This window comes from Ceratotherium simum, chromosome 22, assembly GCF_057802395.1.
Source record: "Ceratotherium simum simum isolate JZ-2026a chromosome 22, ASM5780239v1, whole genome shotgun sequence".
NCBI classification, from domain to species: Eukaryota; Metazoa; Chordata; class Mammalia; order Perissodactyla; family Rhinocerotidae; genus Ceratotherium; species Ceratotherium simum.
In genome coordinates, this window is record NC_141921.1 from 16894330 (window position 1) to 16915225 (window position 20896).

General features: G+C 36.6%; 1 protein-coding gene across 10 annotated transcripts in view; it reads left to right on the forward strand.

The window, feature by feature from the left end:
• Window positions 1-20896, forward strand: part of FOXJ3 (forkhead box J3) — a 162993-nt gene that overhangs the window by 124943 nt on the left and 17154 nt on the right. For 9 of the 10 annotated variants that reach the window (XR_015555769.1, XM_004443128.3, XM_087446152.1 and 6 more), the window contains 5 exons: window positions 9431-9559; window positions 12716-12890; window positions 16175-16582; window positions 20202-20303; window positions 20685-20876. Coding sequence is in view for 9 of the 10 variants with exons in the window: in XM_004443128.3 (XP_004443185.1) it covers window positions 9431-9559; window positions 12716-12890; window positions 16175-16582; window positions 20202-20303; window positions 20685-20876 (1006 nt within the window). In the remaining variant the exon portion in view is untranslated. The remainder of the gene's footprint in view (window positions 1-9430; window positions 9560-12715; window positions 12891-16174; window positions 16583-20201; window positions 20304-20684; window positions 20877-20896) is intronic. The other variant, XM_087446156.1, reaches the window with a different exon arrangement.

Consider the following 20896-nt stretch of genomic DNA (forward strand, 5'->3'; position numbering starts at 1 on the left):
TAGATATTGATTTTAAGATAACTATGACTAATATATTCAAGAAAATTGATGAATTATAGAGAATTTATCAGAGAATTGAAATCTCTGTGGAAGGACCAAGAGGAAACTGTAGAACTGAAAAATATAATAACTGAAATTAGGAATTCAATAGATGGGGTTTAACAGCAGATTAGACTCATCAGGGGAGAGAATTAGTGGACTGGAAGATAGGTTAATAGAAAATATGCAGATTGAAACACAAAAAATGATGGAAAATTCAGAAAAGCTTAAGAGGTAAGTGGGATATGGGGAAAAGATCTAACAAACTTGTTATTAGAGTTCCAGAGGAGAACGAAAAAAGAATAGAGAAGAAGCAATACTTTAATTTTCTAAAACTGACGAAAGATAACACAGTACAGATTCAGAAAGTTCTGAGAACCCCAAGAAGGGTTAATGAAAAGAAAACCTTATCAGGCAAATAAAAATGAAACTGCTAAAAAACAAAGATAAAGAAAAAAAATCTTAAAATCAGAGAAGGAAAACAGGTAGCTTCAAAGGAAAACAATAAGCTAGACACTGACTTCTGAATAGAAAGGATAAAAATCAGACACCAGAATGAAATTTTTATAGTGCTGGAAGGAAATATCTACCAATCCAAAATTCTAGAATGAAAATTTCTGTGAAAACTGAAGGTTACATAAGTTGTTTTTTTTTTCTTTTCCTTTTTTTTTTGCTGAGGAAGATTTGCCCTGAGCTAATATCTGTTGCCAGTCTTCCTCTATGTTTTATATGGGTTGCCACCACAGCATGGCCACCAACAAGTGGTGTAGATCTGCGCCCAGGAACCGAACCCAGGCCACTGAAGTGGAGCACGCCGAACTTAGCCAGTAGGCCATGAGGCCAGCCCCTAAGTTTTTACAGAAACAAAATCTGAGAGAATTTGTTACTGGTATACCAGTATTAAAAAATTAAAGGCAATTAATTTTTTAGATGAAAGGAAAATTATCCTGTGCGGGAAAGAATGAAGAACACGAAAAGAGTATGTATGTCAGTAAATCTAAATATGTATTGAGTATTTAAAACAATAGCAGTGGTGTTATGTAACATGATGCCTTGGAGTCTAAAATACTGTAGAAATTGAAATACGACAATACTAATGTAGGGCAGGAGGAAATATATGCAGTTCATATCTTTGCATTGCATGGGAGGTGGTAAAAGTACTAAGTCAAGGGCATGTTGTAATATCTAGGGCAGTGGTTCTTAATACATCAATATACATCAGAATAACTAGGAGGGCTTGTTGAGATCCAAACTGCTGGGCTGCACTCTGATAATTTCTGATTCAATAGGACTGGATTAGGGTCTGAAAATTTGCATTTCTAGCAAGTTCTCAGATACTGGCCATGTTATTGGTCTGAGTTCTGTACCTTATGAACCACTGCTCTAGGGTGCTACAAGGATAGTGAAAAAATATACAAGTAAGGAAGAATAATAAATCCTTGGGTAACCCAAAGGTAGGCAAGAAAAGAAAAGAAAATGAACAAAGAAGAGATAGGAATACGGAAAAACAAATAGTATTTAAATCTAATAACATTAGGAAATACATTAAATGTAAATACACATTCAATTTAAAAGCCAAAGATTGTTAGACTATATGAAAAAACAAAAATCCAACTATGTGCTGCTTAAAAGAGATATATCTTAAATCAAAAGACAGGCCACATTACTAAAAACAAAGATATTTTATTATGAAAAAGGATCATTTCAATAAGAAACTATAATGATACTAAATTTGTATAAGCCTAATAACAGCCTCAAAAGTGGACAGAACTAAAAGGAGAAATGGATAAATCCTTGACCAGAGAGGTAGATTTTAACACATCTCTCTGTAACTCATAAAAGAAGCAGATCAAAATCAAAATATAACAAATCAAACAAATCACATTAAAGATATAGAAGATTTGAACCACAAAATTAGGAAATTTGACCTAATTGATATATATAGAATGTTGCACCCAACAGTTGCAGAATATACATTTTTTTAAGTGCACATGGAATATTTACCAAAATTGATCATGTATTACTGATTTATGCTAGACCGTAAAGGAAATCTCAGTAAATTTCAGAAGACCAACTGTATACAGTCTATAATTTCCAACACAGTGGAATTAAAGTAGAAATGATAGCAAGTAGATAATCAGAAGGTCCCCCAAAGTTTGCAGATTAAGCAATATAGTTATAAATAACCTAGGGGTCAGGGAAGAATCATAATAGAAATTAGAAAATACTTTGATGAAAAACAGAAATATGAGATATCAAAGCCCTGTGGAATAGCCCTGTGGAATGCCGTTAAAGTATTAGCCTTAAATACATGTACTAGAGTAGAATAAAGATTGAATGTTAACTATTTAAACGTCTAGAAAAAGAATAGCAAAATAAATAATAATATGAAGGTAATAAAAATAAGAGAACTCAACAAAATAAAAAGCACATATATGGTATCGAAAGTCAACAAACAAGAAGTTGGTTCTTTATAAAGATTAATTAAGTTGATGAGGGACTTTCTGTTTCCAGCCAAGGTGGAATAACAGGGTTTAGATTTACTCTGCTCCTGAAGCAGCTGCAAAAATAGACAAAATAAATGAAACAATGGTTTTCAAGAGATTGGGCCTTTAAGCACAATGATCCCTGAGAAATGATGAACAAACAAGGGGAGCCCTATGATTGTCCTAGCTTACTTCCTGGAGAAGGTTTCCAGGTCACAGAGGTCTTCCTTAGTTGAGGAGGTGGAGCTGAGAGATCATGGAATCCGAGGTGGCTAGAGTTCACAGGGCAGTATACCAGAGAGGAGAGAGCTGCACAGAGAGAGAATTCCAGAGATATATAGAGGATGCCCTTTGAGTCTTCAACTGGATACTTATCAGTGCATGAATAAGGAAGCTATCTGAGGCTAGGGAAAGAACCACCTGAAAGGATTAGTGTGGACAATCATTGAGACTCATATAGGGCCAGGTATAGTTGCTGTTCCTGCCAGAGTGAGGTACTTCATAATTCACAAGCCATTAAGTAAAGTACTCAGGCTTTCGCTTCAATAGTGGAACAAAATTAGCCCTAGACTGAAATGCTGCTCTGGTCCTACCTACACACCTTAAAAAGCAAAACCAAAGAGGATCAAACTGTTTTCAAGTGATTAGATTTTTTTTAAATTTAGTTTTAACTTTTTTCAGATGTAATTCAGAGACCATAAAATTCACCCTTTTGAAGTTTACAATTCAGTGGTTTTTGGTATATTCACAAGGTTGTGCAACCATTAACTACCATCTAATTCCAGAATATTTTCATCACCCCAAAAAGAAAACTCTGTACTGATTAGCATTCATTTCCCATTCCCTCCATCTCCTCGTAACCATTAATTTACTTTCTAACTCTATGGATTTGCCTATTCTGGACATTTCATATAAATGGAATCATCTACTATGTGACCTTTTATGTATGACTTCTTTCACTAAACATGTTTTCAGGGTTTATCCATGTTATAGTATGTATCAGTACTTCATTCCTGTTTTCAAATAATTTAAATGTGTCTCAGAATAAAGCTCAAGAACGTTCATAGGAATATAGAAATATCCAACACTTAATGTAACATTCACAATGGTCTGGCGTCCAGTAAAAAATTGTCAGGCAGGCAAAGATGTAGTAAAAAACAATGCTTAATGAGGAGAAAAATCAGTCAATCAGAACTGACCGAGAAATGACACAGATGATGGAATTAGTAGAAAAAGACATTGAAACAGTTATCATAAGCCAAGATATGGAAACAACTTTTAAGTATACATCAACAGGCGAATGGATAAAGAAGTTGTGGTATATGTATACAATGGAATATTATTAAGCCATGAGAAAGAAGGGAATCCTGCCATTTGTGACAACATGGGTGAACCTTGAGGGCATTATACTAAGTGAAATAAGTCAGGCAGAGCAAGACAAATACTGTATGGTATCACTTGTATGTGGAATCTTGAAAGGCTGAACTCACAGAAACAGAGAGTAAAGTGGTGGTTACCGGGGGCCGGGGAGTGGGAGAAACGGGAGATGTTGGTCAAAGGTACAAACTTTCAGCTGTAAGATGATTAAGTTTTGGGGATCTAATATATAGCATGGTGATTATAGGTAACAATACTGTATTAGATACATGGAAGTTGCTAGGAGAATAGATCTTAAATATACTCACCACAAAAAGAAAATGTTAATTATACGAGGTGATTAGAGGTGTTAGCTAATGCTGTGGTGGTAATCATTTTGCAATATATGTGTCTGAAATGAACACATTGTATACCTTAACACTTACACAGTGTTATGTCAGTTATATCTTAAAGCTGGAATAAAAACTGTATTATAACTGTATACCCTGGAGAAGCTAAAGGACCGGTTGAATATGTGTGTAGACAGGTGGAAGGTATTTTAAAAACCCATCAAACTCCTTAGAGATAAAAATTATAATGTCTGAGTTGAAAAGTACATTGGATGAGATTAATAGCAGATTAAACATTGTAGAAAGAGATTAGTGAACTTGAAGATATAGCAATAAAAGTTAGCCAAAATGAAATACACAGAGAAAAGACTGTAAAAAAGTAAATAGAACATTAGGGAGCTGTGGGGGCAACTTTAAACAATCTAATATATATGTAATTGAAGTTCCTGATGGAAATCTGGATTTACACAAAGGAATTAAGGACACCAGAAATGGTAACTACGTGGGTAAATACAAAGCTTTTTTAAAAAAATTTAAATCTCTTTAAAAGATAAATAAACTATTGAAAGCAAAAAAATAAAAAATGTAGGTTTATAACATGTAGAAGTAAAATATATGACAACACTAGTGTTCAGGCAGAGAGAGGAGAGGTGGAAGTGTTATGAGAGAGAAATAAAAGGCATCAAGTTTGAGAAGGCAGAAATAAAGCTATCATTCTTCACAGATGACATGATTGTTTATGTAGAAAATTCAAAAGAGTCTACAGATGAACTCTTAGAATTAATAAGTGAATTTAGCAAGGTCTCAATATGAGATCAATGTTTGATTTTAGAAATCAGTTGTATTTCTGTATACTAGCCATAGACAAGTAGAAGACACAATTAATAACACTTATATTAGCATTCAGAAACATCCAATACCTAGTATTACATGAATGATGAAGTCTATACAGAAAACTGTAAAAAATTACTGAGAAAAAACAAAGGAGATATAAATAAATGGGTATATAATTTTCATAGAGAAGATTATTGTAAAGAAGTCAGTTTTTCCTAAATTGATCTACAAATTTAATATGCTCCCAATCAAAATTCCATGATGTTTTTTTTTTTTGGCAGAGGGAAGGGAACAGAAAATGACCAGCTGATCTTAAAATACAAATGGGATTTCAAATGGCAAATAGTTGTTGAAGAAAAAGATAAAAGTTAGAGGATTTATATTTCCAAATATCAAGAATAAACTTACAATAGTTGCAAGTATGGTATTGGCATAGGAATAGACAGACAAACTTATGGAACAGAATTCACTGATGTCTTTCAACAAATGGTGCAGGATCAATGGAAAGACGAGATTTTCCACTCACAAAAATCAATTCCAGATGGATCTGAGACATAAATATAAATGATACAATAGTAAAGTTCTTAATTTGATGAAAAACAATAAAATGAATTTTAAAAAATGGAACGAGAGAAGTAATAAAGATTAAGAGCAGACATTAATGCAATAGAAAACAAAGCTTTGTGTAATCCTTTAGCTAAATTTACTGCAAAAGGATAGAAAAGGATATACATTGTATGGTTCCATTTATACTTAGTTCAGAAATACAAAAACCAGTCAATAGTGGTAGAAGTCGGTATAGTGGTTACCTAGCACAGGAGATGGGAATGGCGAAAGACTGGCTGGTGAGTGATGATGGGGAGAGTGCATGAGTGGGCCTTCTGGAGAGCTGGTAATGTTCTATACCAGCGGTTCTGTGGTCTGTGGACACCTGGGCAACCAGGACCCTTTCAGGGATTCCATGAGGTCAAAACTATTTTTTACGGTAGTATTAAATATTATTTGTCTTTTCCTTTATTTTGTATTTTCACTGATGCAGCAAAAGCAATAGTAAGTAAGCCTTAGCATAAATCAAGGCAGTGACACCTAACTATACTAGTAGTCCTTGTATTCTTCACTGCCCCACATCCTTCAGATAAAAAAAAAAAAATACTGGTTTTACTTAAGAATATCCTTGGTGAAGCAGGAAAAAGTTTTATTAAGTTGTGACCTTTGAGTACTTGTCTTTTTTTTTTTTTTGTGAGGAAGATCAGCCCTCAGCTAACATCCATGCTGATCCTCCTCTTTTTGCTGAGCAAGACTGGCCCTGAGCTAACATCCGTGCCGATCTTCCCCCACTTTATATGGGACGCCGCCACAGCATGGCCTGACAAGCGGTGCCTCTGTGCGCGCTCGGGATCCGAACCCGGGCCGCCAGCAGCGGAGCGCATGCACTTAACCGCTACGCCATGGGGCCAGCCCCAAGTACTTGTCTTTTTAACGTTTTGTGAAATGAAATGGGAAGTATGCATAAAACCTTATACTGCATACCGAAGTATAGTTGTTGCTTCAAGGAAGAGCATTTGTATGATTGATTGAGTTGGATGTTGAACTAGCTGCTTTTGTTCATGGGTCATTTTTTTTACTTGGAAGAACAGCTGACACTGATTATTCAGAATTGGGTTGTTGGCAGATGTTTTCTTGAAAATGAACAAAGTGAGCCTGTCACATCAAGGAAAACAATTGACAATATCTCTTGCCAATGATAAAATTGGAGCTTTTAAGCAAAAAGTAGAAGTATGGAAGACTTACATCCACCACAACGAGTCTGATAGCTTCCCAGTCGTTAAAGACTTTTCTAATGAGATGATTGGTGATATTAACAAGTGATGTTTTGATGTTGTATAATGAAACGTGTGAATATTTGGAAGTAAAATGTGTCAATGTCTGCCTAACTTAGTGAACCAGTATTTTCCAAATGACCAATGCATAATGTTACAAAATTATGCATGGATAAATGATCCATTCAAAGGTACAAGGTAGAACAGTAGATTTTAATGTAACAGAGTACAAAAAAATTGATTGATATGGTTTCAGATTCCACATTACAACTCATCTTTAAAAAGTGTCACATGTCATGTTTTGGTGTAGTATCAAAAAAGACTAACCACAGTTATCTGAAAAGTCTATTAAAATATTCTTCCCTTTTCCAAATATATATGTGTGATGCTGGGTTTTCTTTCTGTACTTCCACGTAAACAACTTATTGTAACAGATGGAATGCAGAAGCAGATGTGAGAATCTAGCTGTTTGCTATTAAGCCAGGCATTGAGATTTACAAAGATGTAAAACAGTCGCACTCGTTTATTTATTGGGAGAAAATATGTTTTGTTAACATATAGTTGGGGTAGTAATTCTTATTTTTAAATTGGTTAATAAATTTAAAAAATTTTTGTTTTAATTTCTAATATGCCATTTATTGATAGGTATATCAACATCACCAAAAGCTCCTTGACTCCTCAATTTTTAAGACTGTGAAAAGGTTCTAAGATCAAAGTTTAAAAACTGCTGGTTTATACTTTGACCTGGGTGGTGATTACATGAGTATGCCCATTTGTAATAAATAAACTAGTAATCTGTACACTTTACTCTCTCTATATGTTACATTTTAACAAAAATGTTTATCCTTCTTCCAAATGAAATAAGCTATGAGGATTTGTCCAAGATGATGGAGAGTATTTCTGACTTGAGTAATAGGTAACTGAGCATGGACAGGAGAGAAGGAGCAGCCAAGAAAATGACCATAGGATGCTTGTAATTTGTTGATATTGTATTGTTTTACAGCTTTTTGATTATTCCCAGGAGCCCATAAGGTGGTGGTGGTTGTTTTTTTAAATGAAATTTACACTGGAAGTATTTACCAAAAAAATCTTTGCCAGAGTTTTCTTTATCCCCTCACATTTTTTCTTGTACTCTTCCCTTATTAGTTCCTAGACACATAATTGTTTCTAGCTGATGTGAATGTAGGCCAGTTTGTTTTGCCTTAATGCATAGAGGCATTTATGCCTATTTTTCCACATATTGGGCCTTTTTGGCAAATATTTGTGAGCGTTGAGCATGACTCCATTTTCAGCACAGACAGAATGGTGATGATAGCTCAGTTGGTTATTAAATTCAGTAAATATTTGTTAATTGTGTACTGAGCAGAAAGCACTATGTTATGATTACTTATTGGGGACTTAAGGAGCTAACAGTCTAGTAGTGGATAAAAATTTGATAAAAATTAGTTAGACCATAAAGTCAGATATAATAATTGTTCCCAAGGAAATAGGAGCATAGAAAAGAAGGTTAGTAGTGGCATCTGAATAGAACTTTGACGGATAGTTAGGCTAGTTTTCTGTTTTAAAAATATATATAATTTTTTGTTTCTAATTAAAAATTATAATGCTTATTATAAACAAACTCCAGCATTGTAAAAATATACACTGTTAGTGACAGAAGTCTTCAGGAATACCTAGCTCCCAGCCCCCTGCCAGTTGACCGTTGTTAACGGTTTGATATCTATCATCCTTCACATCTAATGCAGGTAATAGCATATTATTGTTGTTATATTTAAAAATTAAATCACGTATCTATGATTTTGCAAATGTGTTGGACAATTGAGTTTCCAATTTTCAATATTATAAACACTGATGCCTATGATTTCTTCTTCTTCTTCTTTTTTTTTTTGTGAGGAAGATCAGCCCTGAGCTAACACCTGCCAATCTTCCTCTGTTTTTGCTGAGGGAGACTGGCCCTGGGCTAACATCCATTCCCATCTTCCTCTACTTTATATGAGACGCCACCACAGCATCGCTTGATAAGCGGTGTGTCGGTGCGCGCCCGGGATCCAAACTGGCGAACCCCGGGCCGCCGCAGTGGAGCGCGCGCACTTAACCGCTTGCACCACCGGGCCGGCCCCTGATTTCTTTTGTAACATGCTATTTTTTGTGTTCTTTTTTTGATGCCTAAGATTTTGTTAGAAGAGAACATTGGTTTTGCTTAAAGCTTGAGTAAAAATAAATTTATGCATTGTAGAAATATTTAACAGGAAAAATCTACTGTAATCCTCTCTTATTAAATGAACTAGTTATACCTGACAGAAAATTGAATTTATGTACCTCTGGATAGGGTATGTCCTTTAGTTTGAGAGTAAATTATTTTATGGTGAACATGGAGTTAGTGATGAAGAGGATGGAATTGGAGTAGGTAAGCACCAAAGGGAAGACCACTAACATTTTGTCTTCCTGCCATCTACCAGCTTAGTTGTATTTTTTGTAGTTGTTTAAAAAGCACTCTTTATAGTGGGAACTACTTATTCAAATATTGCTTTTCTTTTCATTCTAGGTAACGTTGTACAACACTGATCAGGATGGTAGTGATAGCCCACGCAGTAGCCTTAACAACAGTCTCTCAGACCAGAGTTTGGCATCTGTTAATTTGAACAGTGTTGGAAGTGTGCATAGTTATACACCAGTAAGTCTTGGTGAAGTTAACTTCTTTGTTGAGTATTTGTTTAGTGCTTAAAACAACACCACATATGATTGAAATGCAAATAAAAAGTGAAGTTGTGTATTTCTCATTAGTCAATTCATTAGCTTAGATAAGTAGAGCAGATTTCTACCTTGATAGTGTTTTAATTGGGTACTTGTATTTTACCAAGTTAGATACAAATATATGGTTGTACTATGTTAGATGTTTTGGTCTGCTTTGATCTACTCCATCTGTCCAAGTAAAAAGCAATTGGACTAGGGAAAAAGTTTGTACTCAGTCTAGCAAAGGTATATTGGATGATATTTTACAGTTTTTGGTAAAAAAAACTTAGAGGATGTGTATATCACATTCTTTTCCAGCTGTAGATCTGAGAAGGGAATTCTACAAATCCCAAAGGTTAGGATCACCTGGTACCCAATTGTTAACCAGTCTTGTATTTTCAATTTTGGTCTGGAAAAAAAAGCTATGCTATACAGGGAACTGTATGTGAGTATTCTTGCTTCTGTGCTGATTTTGTTACCTATTATAAGAACATGACCCTTGGGTTATCTGATACTTCTTTTTAAATCATCTGGCAACTGTCCTCCCCAGTAGACAGAACGGAGCCCAAGAGTCATACACCACACTGTTCATTGGTAGAAATTTGATCTCACCAGATCACTTCCTGTTCCAGCATGAGTGAATAGGCAAAAATTTACACAGGACAAAAAACATAAAAGGGGGAAACCTGAAATAAAATAACACAAGGGAAACAGAAACCCAGAGAGCAAAATTAAAGTTCACATTGAATGTAGGAAAAAAGAAAAGGTGACTCTGCAAGACTGTTATCAGTGCTCTGGGGGGAAAAAATAAAATATTCTCGCAGAATGCAGTAGAAACAGATAAAGGAATAATAATTATGTAAAAGACAGTAGATATGGAAAATTGAGAATTATGGGTGTCCCTGAAGAAGCAACTAGAATAGTTGGTCCAGAAGCAAGTTCCGGAAGAAATAGAAGTTAAAAGAGTTACTGAGTTCTAGGAAAAGTAAATGGGAAAAAAGTTTATATCTAGACATATCGTGACAAATTTTAGAATTTTAGAAGTAATCATCCGTATAAATACTCTGGCAGAAGAAATAAGATACATTCAAAGAAACACAAATCATACTTCTCTTCCATAATACTAAATGCCAGAAGATAATGAAACGTTTTATGCAGAGTTTTGAGGGAACAGATTTGGAATTATGAATCTTATGCTCACTCATGTGAAGTCAAGAGAAAGAGATTCTTTGATATACCGAGCTTAGAAAGCATCCTACCCTTGTTTTCATCTGTCCTTCCTGAAAAAAACTACTTAGTTGATCAAGAGGTGAATTAAATTAAAGCACTCAGTTATGATGAAGTCATGATATAAAAGGACTAGTTGGAGCATTAAAGCAAACTAAACAAAGGTTTAATGATTTTAAGTGGCTTTTAAAATAATTTGAATGTAGAAAATCTTGAAACCAAATGAACTCAAAGAACATAGTCTACTATCACAAAATATAATAGCAGGAAAAATTAAAAAAGCATTTATAGAACGAGGAGAAGTAATAAGAACAAACATGTCTGTTACGCCAGTACATGTAATAGGGTTAAACTCCCCTATAAAAGCTAGACATCGTAGACTGCCTTTTTTCATTTAACAACAAGATATCAAGTGGTCATCAAGCACTCCTTAAGCAACAATATGGCGTCAGCTGCTGGTTGGGCTTGTCATATATCCATAGATTGAGCCTTTGAGGACACAGCCCAAATGCACTGAGACAGTTTTATTATTTATGAAGACAGTATAAGCCGGATCAGTATGGTGTCAGTTCCCCACGTCCCACAGGCTGACACCAAACCAGAGGAGCCAGATGACAAGACTACACAAGTGGTAGGTCACTGTAGTAGAGGAACAAATTCCATACTGCAGCTAAGCAGTTGTATAACTTGCAGCTCTACTCTAAGAAAGTAAGGTAGAAAGTCCCCTGCCTCACTGGAAGCAGGGAGGCAGATGAGAAACTGTCTCTTGGCAACTTCCTGCAAGATAGAGAGGTGGATGAGAAACTGCCCTGTGGCTGCCTTCCACAAGATAGGAAGGTGGATGAGAATTTGCTGCTCATAAGACCACTCACCATGCCATGTGCCAAGATAATCACAGGGTGTTCCACCAAGGCTTAGGTCATCGTGCCGTTGAGACTTGCCTACATGGCCTGTGTGGAGACGTGAGGTCACCAGAGTGCCAGTGGTGGAGCCATTCCCCAACACAAAATTCATATTTTTCCATGTTATTGCAGACTAGACTCCTTGTGAGCATCATTTTGAATGCATAAATTTACAGTGAGTGTTCATATCTTAATTTTTCAAAACACTAAACGAATGGTAGCTTAGCACCCCTTGATATAATCTTTAAGAGATACAGCTGACATTTTTTATGAATTTTATTTCTAGTTGTGCTGCCTTCAAAGATAATTCTTATTTTTTAGGTGCTTTTTTTCCCCCCTGCATAGCTCAAGGCCCTGACCTATTCTATTTTTCTCAGAATCTCTTTTGTCTTTTACCCATCATTTCTCATTTCCCCTTAGTTTCATTTAAAAAAAAAAAAAAATTCCTCTAGAAATGAAGAGTTAGGTGTATTGTAGTTCCTTGCTGCTTTGGGCAGTCCCACACAACCAGACTCACAATACTCACAGTATTTGAGTTTAAATACTTAAAGATTAATTGAACAAGTGAATGAGAAATGTTGAGTAGTTTCATAGTATAGTTTGAGATGAAATTGCTTCTGTAGAAATCAAGATGAAGATTCTACAGAAATTGGAAGGGTTCCAGGCCTAGCTCATCACTTATTTGTATAATCTTGGAAAGGTTATTTAACTTCTTTGAACTCTTTTCCCTCTTTTGTGAAATGTGGAGGTTGGATTAGATTTCTCTGGTTCTTCAAGATCCAAGTTAACAATTTTGTGTCTGTCCTTTATGTGTACCCAACTCAACAGAGGACGGGAAAGCCAAAGACAGGGAAGTTACTTCCTTTGGATTCTAGAAACTATTCTAATATTTTCAGTTATATATTTTATGTAACAAACCAATTCTGATATAGAGCTACTAAATTAGTAGTATTTTCTTCTAATGTTAGGTGACAAACCATCCAGAACCAGTCTCTCAGTCATTAACTCCTCAACAGCAGCCACAGTACAACCTTCCAGAACGAGACAAACAACTTCTTTTCTCAGAATATAATTTTGAAGATCTCAGTGCCTCATTTCGGAGCCTTTATAAGTCAGTTTTTGAGCAGTCACTTAGTCAACAAGGTGAGTTTTTTTTAATACTTTTTTTTGTAAAGTGAATTTTTATTGAAAAATTTTCTTTTAAGAGTTATTTTCACATAGCTATCATATTTCTTTAATCTTACAACATTATCATCATGATCAGGATTGAATGAATGCTCTTTGTGCCTTTACTATGCTCTGTATATATTTATATCATAGCACAAGAATAGCAGATAAATTTCATCTTGCATGCCTACTTCTCTTGATTACTAGTGGTGTCCTGAAGCACTATGTTGAAGAGTTCTGACACTGCATCTGTGCCATGTGGGAAAGACTGCCAAGGTTAATTAGTAATGTCTGGCGTGTGAAGTAGTTGAGTGGTAAATGTTGCACCACAAGAATATATGTGCCTTGCCTTTCTGTTCTCACTGGTGTTAGCTAAGAGATAACTCTTGGTATATGGTAGCACCAAATTTTCAGTTTCATTTATGGCACTTACAAGTGAACACATTGATTAGTGGTAAGCTCTGAGTCATTTTTTTTTATGTGTGTGAGGAGGACTAGCCCTGAGCTAACATTGGATGCCAATCCTCCCCTTTTTTCTTGAGGAAGACTGGCCCTGGGCTAACATCCGTGCCCATCTTCCTCTACTTTATGTGGGACACCGCCACAGCATGGCCTAATAAGCGGTGCGTTGGTGCATGCCCGGGATCCCAACCTGTGAACCCTGGGCCGCCGCAGCGGAGCACGTGCACTTAACCTGCACCACCGGGCGGCCCCTCTGAGTCATTGTTTTTATACAACTTCTTAAATTAGATGTTAACACTAAAAGTGATTTTGGTGGAAATGCAGTATTACATCTCAACCAAATGCTAGATTGTTGCTATTATGTGTTAACTATCCCATTAGCTGCTGGTTTAATTTTAGTTAGAGTCATGTGATAGAATTTAGATGTTGCATTGTCTTTCCTCCGTAGAACACTAGTCAGAAATTGTTGGGAACTCTGCTACTGAACCATTTCCTCGTTGCTTTGTTTGGCAGATTAATTATTTATACCCAAACTCACAGAGTTTATCTTTTCATAGCAGTGAACAAAATAGACAAAAAGCCCTGTCTTTATAGAGTTTACATTTTAATACAGGCACGTGTCACTTAACAACAGGGATACACTCTGAGAAACGCGTTGTTAGGCGATTTCATCGTTGTGCGAACATCATGGAGTGTACTTGCACAAACCTGGATGGTATAGCCTACTGTACACCTAGGCTGTATGGTACTAATCTTATGGAACTGCCATAGTGTATGTAGTCTGTCGTTGACCGAAATGTCGTTATGCAGCACATGACTCTACTTATCATTGTCAGATATTATGAAAGTTAATGTTGTATACAAGTGTTGTATTGATGAATATCAATAGCTTGTACAGGAAGTTGGTTTTTCTGGTTAAAGTAAGATTCATGTATTTTCTCAAATTTTATCCTAAATTTTCTATCTATAAAAGTACAAAAAGAACTAATAAAAGACTTTGCTAAGCAGATCCAATCTTGGTGATCATAATAGAAAAATACTGGCTTTGAAATAACAATAGTGACAATTTCTGAAGCCTACAGTGCTATTTCATCACACTAATAAAAAAAAAAAAAGAGCGTTGATAGGAATTCTGGGTTTTAGTCCAGGTTCTATCATAAAGTCAGCTGAGTTAACTTCACCTCACTAGACTTCAGCGTCCCCATTTGTACAATGAAGATTAGACTAGTTTAGTGGTTTTCAAATTGTTCTCTTTGGAGCCTTTGGCTTTTATGAAGGTCTCAGGAAGGAGAAGTGTACAGATGAAGAGAAAGACCTAGCAGGCTTCCTTACCTGGCTTCAAAAAAAGCAACTTAACGTTTATCAGTTTTACATATTGAGCTTCTGAAAGATGTTTTGTTTTGTTTTAAAAAACAATTTGGGGTTGAAAATGTTGGTATAGATCATGTCTGGGTTCCAGTGCTGGGTTAAAATACTAGGACTTTATTGGAAATAGATAATGAAATAACTGCTTTCTTTCATCTTACTGTAATAATCCTATAGATTTCCTGTAAATGACAGTTTTCCAGGGCCAAGGCAAGAACTTTTATTAACTCTGTTACCTATAAAACCTTAACTTACTAGGTTTAAAAATATTCTTACAGTGTACTCTGATACAATTGTACTGTTAATGACAAGTATGAGAATAACTGTTTTTTTTTTGTTTGAAAAGTTTTATTCTTTTATTGACTGACACTGCTGTGGGATTTTATTTTTATTTAATAAAATTTTTTGTGTTTAGTTCAGCAAAACATTGTATGAGCCATCCTTTGGGATGTGAAAATAGCCTAGTTATATAGAACCAAATGTTGCAATAAAATTTATTAAAATGAGTGTTTACCTGCAAACCAAACAGACGTTGTTTTTAACATTATACACTTCTGGCCTAATCATCATAGCAGCTAACATTTACTGAGCTCATCCTACAGCCTGTATTTGCATCATGGCCTTTCATCCCCACAATTCTATGAAGTAGGTACTATTATCATACCCATTTATAGTTGAGGTAATTGTGGCTTGAAGAGGTTAATAACTTTCTAAGTTACCAAGTGTGTAAATGGCAGTGCAGAGACTTTAATCCTTCCCTACTTTCTGGTGCTATAAAGTACACAGTCTTAACCCCTAAACTGTATGTGTCTCAAGAATGTTCCATAAGATTAATGAAAAAGAACAGTAGAGATGGCTCTTTTGTTTTGCTTAGTCTTAAGGGTTCTAGCCACCTTGGACTTAAAGTTTTTGGAGTAGTCAAAGAAAGGCATCAGAAATAATTGGGCTTTATTTCTCCCCTCCTCTTCTGTCAAAGCCTTGGTCTTCAGGCCTACAGAGACCCAACACCTTTCCTACTTTTCCCTTAACATTTACTTATTTTTCAAGACTCAACTCAGATACTGCCTTTTCAAGGAAGGCTTCTCTATAGTGCTAGCCCCTGCCTAGCTGGAATAGGCAGGACGCAAAGCTCTCGTATCCCTTCTGTAGACTTTTGCCTTAGTACTTATATTGTTGGACATAATCTCCTTAAGTGACTGTCTGTTCCACTAGATCATAAGCTGCTTGAGGGCAGGGAGTGATGTTTCTTACTCTTGTCAGTAACCCCGGAGCCCATGTGTATGGTGGATGTTCCATCAACACTTGTTAAACTAAACCAGAATTGCCTCCTAACAATATATACCTTTGCTCTGTGAATTATTTTGCAAATGTTTGTGATAAAATATAACTGAAATCTGACCATAAATGATCTTGCTTTCTCTGACTATTTTTAGGTTTGATGAACATCCCTTCTGAATCTTCCCAGCAGTCCCACACTTCGTGTTCTTATCAGCAGTCTCCTAGCAGTACAGTGAGCTCTCACCCACACAGCAACCAAAGCAGCCTGTCCAACAGTCATGGCAGTGGCCTCAACACCACGGGCAGTAATTCGGTTGCGCAAGTCTCGCTGTCCCATCCCCAGATGCACACACAGCCGTCTCCACATCCGCCCCATCGACCTCATGGTTTACCACAGCGTCCTCAGCACCCAGCACCGCACCCACAGCAACACAGCCAGCTCCAATCCCCTCACCCCCAGCACCCCTCTCCACATCAACACATACAGCACCATCCAAACCATCAGCATCAGACGTTAACACATCAGGCGCCCCCACCCCCACAACAGGTATCCTGTAATTCTGGTAAGTTTGTCTCCTGACTTGTGTTTGGCTAATTGTGAATTAGGATCTGTCCTTTATCTGAGGCTTATATATATTTACTACCAAAACCCTTCTCATCTGTCTCCTTTTGTGTTTCCTTGCTGTCATCCTGTAGTTGTAACTCATTCAGTCCGTAGATTGACCTGAAGATTTTCTTGATTAAAATTTATTGTGGCATCATAGGCAAACTCAGCAACCCTTGCAGGTTTTGGTTTTAACTCTTGTTTTGTCCTTCGGGAGAACTAGTGTTTTTGTGAGTCTTTGAAAGAAGAGTGGGATGCAGTCTGTCTGCAGTTGATTGTGATTCATTGTGGTATAGAAGAAAGAGTATAGATGTACGTCAGAAAGACTGTATATGAATCCTCATTATGGCTCTTTATGACCTTTGGTACATTACTTCTTTTAGTCTTATTTTCTCATCTATAAAAAATGGAACTAACATACCCTATATAGTGTTGTTAATAGAATCATATTGCAAATACAAATATGAAATGCCTCGTCTAGTACCTTGCATTTAAGTATTCAGTGAATGTTCCCACTCTTCCTTTCTTTGCTTATTCCTGCCAAGTATCTCATTTTAGAATGATAGATTGCAAAGGAAGAAAACCTTCTTCATATCCTGATTTTTAAAAAATCTATTGTCTTAAGGTAGGTCTAGTTGGTTTCTGGTGAGATGCTGAACTGACATTGTTCACAGACAAGGCCATCTTTGCATTGCAGAACTCCAAGGACATAGACCCCAAGGTGAATGGGGCCCCTTGGAGTTGTGCAAAGTACAGTTTCTTCCCTCAGCTTGCCTGGCTTGTGCACTTACCAGCTATGTCACTGATGAGATTTTTATCCTGGAGGGACAATTTCTAAATGCTAGACAGTGCTAGTTCTTATTCATCAATTAAAAATGGACGATTGTTTCAGGCAATTAAACTGTTGTCCGGGCAATGAGCTTTGGATAGTGCATACTGTCTCTAATATTCTGACTTTGTTATAAATCTTAAATTTTTCCAAAAGTTTCCTTGTTTACAGAATGGAAAAAATAATATAAGTTTTTGGGAGAATTAAATGAGATACAGTACAAAAATGCATAGCCAGGGTACTTGGAATTTAGTAAGCTCCTTTTAACAATTTGTTTTGTTTTCCCAGTTACTAATTCTAAGTAGGTTCTAGAATAAAATTGAAAATTGGGCATAGTTCCTGTGTTGATGGAATGTTTCCTAAAACATCTTGAAATTATTTCTAGATCTATGCCTAAAGGAAAAGGTATATAATATAGCCCCCTTTTGTAACTCTTAGTGTCAGTCACTATTTACCTGCCTTTTAATGTCAATGTATTCTTCAGAAGTTTAAGCTTGTTCTTAATATGATTTTGAGGGTTGACTAATGATTATAGAGATTGGGTATCAGTAGAATTCTGTGAATCTCTTGTCATACCTTTCTCTTCGTTAAGTCTAATGATTGCCAGGGGAGAAAAAAGTACTGTTACAGCTGAAAACAATCCATGATGTGCCCTTAGTGGCCTGTTATATCAGTGGTAGCTTGCCAGAGAAGGAAAATAGACTTTCACCTTGGGGAGTTGGGAATGATCATTGTGACTGTGATAATAATTAATCTCTTTGAATTATAAATTTCTCATTTATAAGATGGGACTAAGTAGATTGTCTTTTTTTTTTTTTTTTTTTTGTGAGGAAGATCAGCCCTGAGCTAACATCCAATGCCAATCCTCCTCTTTTTGCTGAGGAAGATTGGCCCTGGGCTAACATCTGTGCCCATCTTCCTCTACTTTATATGGGATGCCGCCACAGCATGGCTTGACAAGCGGTGCGTCGGTGCGCGCACGGGATCCGAACCTGCGAACCCTGGGCCGCCGAAACGGAGCACGTGCGCTTAACCGCTTGCGCCACCAGGCCGGCACCATAAGTAGATTGTCTTTAACAGGGAAGGAATGGAGGGAACTAACAATTGTTTGAGTGTCCATTGTGTGCTAGGCAATTTAGATACATTATCTCTTATTTATTTATTTATTTTTTCCCCAAAGCCGCAGTAGATAGTTGTATGTCATAGCTGCACATCCTTCTAGTTGCTGTGTGTGGGACGCGGCCTCAGCATGGCCGGAGAAGCAGCGCGTCGGTGTGCGCCTGGGATCTGAACCCGGACCGCCAGTAGCAGAGCGCACGCACTTAACCACTAAGCCACGGGGTCGGCCCCATTATCTCTTATTATTCTCCCAAATCAAGTATAAATTACCACATTTAATAAATAGGAAAAGTGTAACTCAAAGAGGTTAAGCAGTTTGCTTGAGATCATGCTGCCAAGTGGTAGAACTGGAATTTATACCCTGGCCTGGCATACTTCAAAGCCTGTAACACCAGTTATTCTGAAAGGACTAAAATCAGCAAACATTTACTGAGTGGGTAGGGTTTGCTCAGTCACTCTCTCTGCAGAGATTGCTTTATTTTGTATTGTTGCCAAGTCAGCACTTATTATAGGCTCTGAAAGACTTGAATGTTTGTGGCTCACTTGGGACATTAATTTAATTTTTTTCACCAACAAATTTTTCCCTAAATTATGGGTTGCTTGAGGACAGGGTCATGTTGTCTCTGGTTCATTGTTTATTTAAAAAATCCATAATTGGCAGAATTTTTTAAATCAAGTAGCCAGTGGTTGATACAGAATTATCTGTGATGTAGCAAAAAATCTTCTTTATTAGTTCTTACCTTCATCCATCCAGGGGTGATCCTGAAAACAGAGTAATTTGGGCAGCAGTCACTGAACGGAGGATTTTCTTCCTTTATTCAGCACTATCTAATTGTCACTGAGTGCAGCTCTTGCCCCATGCCCCTGGGTGGTGACCACTTTGCTGACATACAGACTGTGGAGTCTTAGCTTTCCTGATGATGTCACATCAGAGGATAACTCTTCCTGACTAGAAATGCCCTGGTTTGGATGCATCAGCATTTCTTACAGAAGTCTCAGCCGTCTCCCTCACTACCTGGCAGGAGGACTATGTTAAGGCATTTCTCCTAAGGTTGCCTTGTAAGAAAGATCTCCTCTTACTATACAATCTAATTTACCTCCCTTATGTCAGTGCTTGAAGTCACACTGTGCATTGCTTCTAAATGTGAATCTGCCTCTAAGTTATAAAGAACATATCTCCTGAGGTCATAACAAGACAGGAAAATGAACTTTGTATAGAGAGAAAATACTGATTTACATGACTTGTCTTGCCCAGTCATTTATTTGTACTGTACAAATGTAAAGAGCAGTTATCAAGTTTGACATTATAAGGTGATATGGCAATTTGCAAGCTCCCAGACTAGAGCTTAGAAGTCCTGGGTTCAAGTCCTAGATTCATCATAGTGACCTTTCTAAGTTATGCGTTCAGTTTCTTTTATTTGTAAAATGGAGAGAAGTAATACCCTTCCTGCCTGTCTCACACAGCAAATTGCCCCAACACATGATATAATGTAATGGGTGCAAATCTGTTTGTAAAACTAGATAGAGATATGCCAATGTCAGGACTAAGGCCAGCTCATTGTCTTCTCTTACCATATACTTTAAACTTCCACATCCAAGATTTATAGTATTGTCAATATTATTTTTATAGGTGTTTCAAATGATTGGTATGCAACACTTGATATGCTAAAAGAAAGCTGTCGAATTGCCAGCAGTGTTAATTGGTCAGATGTAGACCTTTCACAGTTCCAAGGTGAGTATTGGCTGACTTATAACCAAATACACATGATCCTGTTTTCTCTGATAGATAAGTTTCTTTTTAGTAGAAGTAAACATCTCCTTATATAGTGTTTCTTTTGCAGTTGGTAGTGTTCTTAAAAACAACACTTTGCAAAATTCGTAATTAAGTATTTTGGCCAGTTGATGTAACAGAGGGTCACAGACAAGAGTTTGGAAAGAAATTTGGCCACATTTAAAAGAATCAGGCTTTGAATGATTTTAAAATGTCCTTCTTTATTGCATGTGCAAATCACTACCAGTGGAAATTTTGAGGCTGAAAAAAAATTGTGTCTTGCTATTTTCCTGCATTGTTTGCAGAACTATGCTAACTGTATTTCTAATGCTTTCCTCATAGGTTTGATGGAGAGTATGAGACAGGCAGATCTCAAGAACTGGTCTTTAGATCAGGTTCAATTTGCTGATCTCTGTTCTTCTCTTAATCAATTCTTTACACAAACTGGCCTTATCCACTCACAGAGTAACGTTCAGCAGAGTGTCTGTCACGGTGCCATGCATCCAACAAAACCTTCCCAACACATTGGGGCAGGTATGAGTTTAATTATGTTC